The 5,567-nt window shown below is 49.1% G+C and overlaps 1 protein-coding gene across 1 annotated transcript in view; it reads left to right on the top strand.

The window, feature by feature from the left end:
* The window catches only part of RGR (retinal G protein coupled receptor), an 18,758-nt gene extending 13,430 nt beyond the window's left edge, over window positions 1-5,328 (top strand). Inside the window, exons 4-7 of the mRNA XM_009282910.1 lie at window positions 1,556-1,709; window positions 2,302-2,419; window positions 3,944-4,057; window positions 4,985-5,328. Coding sequence (XP_009281185.1) covers window positions 1,556-1,709; window positions 2,302-2,419; window positions 3,944-4,057; window positions 4,985-5,128 — 530 coding nt within the window. The 3' untranslated portion in view covers window positions 5,129-5,328. The remainder of the gene's footprint in view (window positions 1-1,555; window positions 1,710-2,301; window positions 2,420-3,943; window positions 4,058-4,984) is intronic.
* Window positions 5,329-5,567: the final 239 nt, after the last annotated feature.

Raw genomic sequence — 5,567 nt, 5'->3', positions numbered from 1 at the left:
TGACGTCCCATGGTATGGAATGTCCCTCTGGCCAGTTGGGGTCAGCTGTCCTGGCTGTGCCCCCTCCCAGCTTCTTGTGCACCAAGCTGAAAAGTCCTTGCCTAGTGTAAGCACTGCTCAGCAACAACTAAAACATCGGTGTGTTATCAACATTGTTCTCACCCTAAATCCAAAACACAGCACTGTGCCAGCTGCTAGGAAGGAAATTAACTCTGCCCCTGACGAAACCAGGACAAAGGGCAATTTCACTAACACACCTACTTTATTATCCTTCTTTAACATAAACAGGGACAGTACAACACAGAATAGCTACTGCAGAGTTTGCGGTCCTCCCCGGGGCTGCCGCCTTATGGGGATCTCCAGCCTGTGCTCTCCACCCACGAGTCGGCCACGTCTGATCCCACGGCAGGGCATGATCCTCATGCACCTCCAACCCTTCACCTTTTGGAGAAAGGTCGGAATGGGCCTGAATCTTCCTGGCCTGCTGTGACGATGCCGCTGTTAAGGGCAGGCGAAAAGATTGCTTCCCAAGCTCAGTGAAAATTGCATCATTACTTCTCCCTAATGGCGGATTTGATTAGAAAGGAGTGGTGGGCACAGTCACCGTGCTCCTCGCTGGTGCAGCTGGCGTCACGGGCTGTTCGGCACGGGCATGATTACGGACGTTAGCCTCGATAACAGAATTATCCAGGCCTTTTTACAGGCAAGCAGCGAGGCTAACGCAATGTCCCGCAGCAGCAGGGAAGCCTGCCTGCCTTCTCCATGAAGAAATTCTTCCTGTGCTTTCTGAAGTTTCCAACCTTTCATTTCATTCGTTGACCTCTTCCTGTGGTATTGTACGGAACTGGATGAGGTAGGCACAAGCGATCATTTTTATCATAAAATTAGAAAAAAATTACTAATGCTGAGCTTCACATTTCCTGTTCCAGGCTAAGCAATGATCTTAAGGGCAAAATAATTTGACCAGCAGTATTTCTAGGACGAGATCTGTTGTCAGGTTGTGTATACACATTCACATATATATTGATGAGCAGCGTTCTTAGAACAGGGTATATTTAATATCCAGGCGTGCCCTGCACGCCCGGCGGGGCAGGGGCCGGGGACGGTGTGCAGAGTCACATTTCTGACCGGAGTCACACCCTGCAGCCCGGCTCTCGTTCTTCCGACGCTAGTTATCGCACCGCCCCGCGCCTTCTACTCTCTGCCTCATCTGAGTCTTCAAACACGTTCCCAAAACGCAAGAACGTAATGTTTGCAACAGCAGCTCTGTCTCCAGTGTGGTACAAAGCTGAGCAGCAATACAGCGTTTGTCTAGGTAAAGCACACAAAAGGGAAGCACAATTTGCCGTTTCCTAACTTCCAAAAGCTTCCCTCAAATTTTATGCGAGGTCGATTCCTCCAGACTCAGGTCAGCTTCAGGCTACAAAACACAGACAACTGCCTGTTTCTGCCCGAGGCCCTGGGGCCGGGCACCGGGCTCTGGCCCCACAGAACCAGGCAGCTTTGCCCCGCGGTTTCATTCTGGGGATGGAGACCCCCTTTTCTCTTCCCGCAGGGAGCAAGCTGCAGTGGAGCACGGCCATCTCCATGATGGCGTTCGCGTGGCTGTTTGCTGCCTTTTGGTCCGCGATGCCCTTGCTGGGGTGGGGGGAATACGACTACGAACCCCTCCGAACCTGCTGCACCCTGGACTACAGCAAAGGGGACAGGTGAGGGCCGGGGCCAGCTCCCAGGGGAGGGCGGGTGGAGGCTGCCGTCCCCTGGGGTGGCCTCAGCAGCACACCAAAACCCACAGCTGTCCCCCATCGTTGTTGCGGGGGGGCAGATCTCCCTCCCCAGCGGCTGGGGCAAGGCAGGCACGACCCGAGGACTGCCTTGACTGGCACGGCGGCATGTGGGAACAGCTAAAGTCAGCTTCCTCCCTGGGAGAGGCTGACGCTCAGGTGTCTGCTACTCCCTTACTCCTTGGTCATCTAGAAGCTGCATCTGTTCTGGGTTTAGGACTTGAAACTCTTTAAGAATGGTTTTGTTTTCATGCAGTCCAGCACTGATGTCTGAGTAGGGATGCTTGGGTGTAGAAACCAAACACCCGTCGCGATTTTCTGCAATACTATCTGTCCCACACACAACAGCATGGCACAACTTAACCGGCCTTCAGCAAATGCTGCACCTAAAGCATGTTGACAAAACTGGTTTTGGCCATTTTAAAAATATAAGTTAACGAATTTTTACAGCAAGTTTACAAAGATGCCCTAGAGAGGAATTAACAACCTCTTTTTTTTCCCTCCTCACCCTTTCCAGAAACTATATCACGTTCCTTTTTGCTTTGTCCATTTTCAATTTCATGATCCCGGGCTTCATCATGCTGACGTCCTATCAGTCCATACACCAGAAGTTCAAGAAAAGCGGGCACTATAAGGTAAGAAAGCTTCCTCGGCCCCTGCAACTGCCTTGCCAAAATAGGGCTGCATCCAACAGAGACAAAGTCCTTAAAAAGCCGATTTCTTTCACAGAGGCTTTGGCTCAGCTCCTTCTGTGCTAACTCCCCAGTGTTACTTGAGTAGGAGGGTAGCACAACACAGGATGGGGCCGCCCAGAAAATTCGTGGGAACCCCATCCTCAGAGATTGCAAGATTTGACCAGCCAGCCACATCTGCCCCGACCTCGTGCTGTAAACAGTTCCCCATCAAAGCAGGGGTCGGACTAGTGACCCTGAGGATTCCCCTCCACCAACACTGGTCCAACCCCAGTCACAAAACAAACACGCAGCATGCAGAATATTTGCTAATAGCGCACCAATATTTATCCAGAGGAACTTTGCTCGGGAAGGACCATCATTTTCCTGCTTTGCTGCAGGCTCTTAGCTTATCGCTGCGGAAGTCAGCACTGCAGGGAAACACGCAGGCACCCCGTGGGGGGGAGAAGGGCCTTCCCAAACACGCCGTGTTTACGCTTGGCTGAGGAAGTTCAGAAATCTTTATGAGCTGGAAACAAAGGAACTGCTCCGGCGTGGCAGGTTTATGGGAATGTAACGTGGTGATTACATGAGTTGTTTCCTTAGGTGCAGGCTATACAGTCTGGGTACTATGCGGGGCTGGCGGGCGCAGCCCGACCCCTGCACTCAGTTCTCAAGGGGGATGCTATACCGGCAAAGAGACGGTCAGGCAGACTGGTTCGTAGCTGTCTGGAATATACACATGTGCCCTCTACATATTTCTTGAACAAATCTCCGTGTTTGTTATTGTAAGTCTATTACTTTTTTTTTTTCAGTGAGTTTATGCAATAGCGTGTGATTTCTTTCTTACGATATTCTGTAGCCGTGCAGACTAGTTACGAAGCAGAAAATTTAAGGATGAAATTATCACTTCCCTATTCATTAATATTTATAAAATACTTGGGAACAGCTGGCCATGAACACCACAGGTAAGGCCCTAGCATGAAGGACACAGGAATCCTACTACCACGAGACAGATGCCGCTGCATCCATCTGTTGCACTGCCACAGCAGTGGCTTCACACAGTTTATTTGTCTGCAAGACCCTCTAGGAAGTCGGCAAAATATCGTTCCTCTTCATCTCTTTTTAAATTTACACATTGCCCTCCCTCCTCAGCAGCAATCACTGGCCATGGCTTCTATGTCTCGCACACACACTGATTTCACTGCTCTGCCATAAGGTGCTTTTGTCACCTCTGCCCAGGAGCGATTGCCGCTCCCCACCCAGCCCCCCGGAACAGGGCTTTGGGGCTTGCAGCCCTCGAGGCAGAGGGAGCTGTGCTCGCACGCCTCCAACACCGACAGCAGAGCCGCAGTGATGCGGCATGTCCTGCTGGCTGATCCTCTCCCGCTGCCGAACACAAACCACGGTCTCACAGGATCCCTCCCATCCGCTTGTTGCAGCGCGTGGTTGTGAAACACAAAGGAATTGGTTGCTCTTGTTTTTCAGTTTAATACCGGTTTACCGTTGAAGGCGCTGGTCATTTGCTGGGGTCCCTACTGCCTTTTATGCTTCTACGCAGCAGTCGAAAATGTGATGTTCATTTCACCAAAATACCGCATGGTACGTCTATGCCACCCGAGGGAACTCGAACAATGACCTTCTCCTTACTCTCCTCTCTCTCTTCCTGTGGAACAATGCCAATTTACTCACAACTGGTTTTACTTGTTATAACAAATATAACAAGTAGATCGTTTCCTCCGAGCATTCTGTTCACCTACCGCTTTTAAGGCAAAACAGCTAAGCACAGTGATATAACAGGCATTATATTACTGCTTTGATCAAGCAACAATTTAGGAAGTCAGGGGTTTTTTTTTTCTTCAGCAGTCAGTTAGAGGTCTGTAGCCTGCACTGCTTCGTGGTTTGTAGGAGCTTTTTGTGTCCTTCCCAGAGTCAAGTACCAGCTCGAAATTTTCAATTTTGAAGAGACTGTTTGTCTCATTCATTCTTCTAATACTTCTCCCGCCTCAGGGAAGCTGCAGTTGATCACTCTTAAGGTTATGCTGCCTCCTTTTTTCCCTTTTTTCTATGAGTCTTGGCTCCGAGACTGCCTCTGGGCCTCAGTAATATCACATCAAACCTTTCAACCTTCATTCAGTCCCCAAAAATCAGCCCAGTTTCAGGTCACCAAATACATTACTGTACTTAGGTATTCAGTATCCCACATAAAATGTGTTAGCAATATCAGCCCACTTATCCATCAGAAGGTGTCCACCCTTCACTCCTCCTAAGTGTTCGTATTCACTCTCAGCTGAAATATCCCAGTTTCAGGCAATGCTGATCTAAATTCTTTCTCCTGGAGACTATAATTTCCTGAGCAAGGGCCTCCAACTGACCAAACTGCTTTTACCTCTCACCTCTCCGGGGGCAGCAAGCTACTGCCATTGGAGACAGGCATTTGTTTGGTAAAGGGAAACTGAGCCTAGGCTGAAATCAGCCCATCGGCCCCTCGGTGCTTTTCCTATTAATAAATACTGTGTCTCACGACAGATTCCTGCCATTATTGCCAAGACTGTGCCAACGGTGGATGCCTTTGTATATGCCCTGGGGAATGAGAACTACAGAGGAGGAATATGGCAGTTCCTCACAGGACAGAAGATTGAGAAAGCAGAGGTTGATAATAAAACTAAATAACCCATTACGGCATTAAGCTAAATTAATGCAGGTACGTCACTGAAAGCCAAACGGCAGAGGAAACTGTGTGCATTCTCTGATATGTACGTGCAAAGGTGGTTCCACATTGGAAAGGCCGTGCATTGGCGACAAGCAATGAAGTACTGAAAGAAAGCCCTCCAGATAACTGTGCAAACCATCACGAGCTGCTTGTCAAACAAGCTGCCTTAAACCTGTGTTGATTGTCATCAGTCTCATTTTATATGTCACTGCAAATAAACTATGTGCTGGAAAGCATTTTTTTTTTTCCTGATACACTAACATAAAAGCTCAGCAAATTAACTGAAGCGGGGTATTCGTTTATTCAGTGAGGCCTCCTCAAATCAATCTGCGCGGTTTGTCCATATGGTAACGTCTGGATTGCTAAAAGATTAAAGGAGTATCCACAATTACACCACAT

The sequence above is a fragment of the Aptenodytes forsteri genome, unplaced genomic scaffold (genome assembly GCF_000699145.1).
Source record: "Aptenodytes forsteri isolate BGI_AS27 unplaced genomic scaffold, ASM69914v1 Scaffold134, whole genome shotgun sequence".
Classification (NCBI taxonomy): Eukaryota; Metazoa; Chordata; class Aves; order Sphenisciformes; family Spheniscidae; genus Aptenodytes; species Aptenodytes forsteri.
This window is presented reverse-complemented; position numbering and strand designations above follow the sequence as displayed.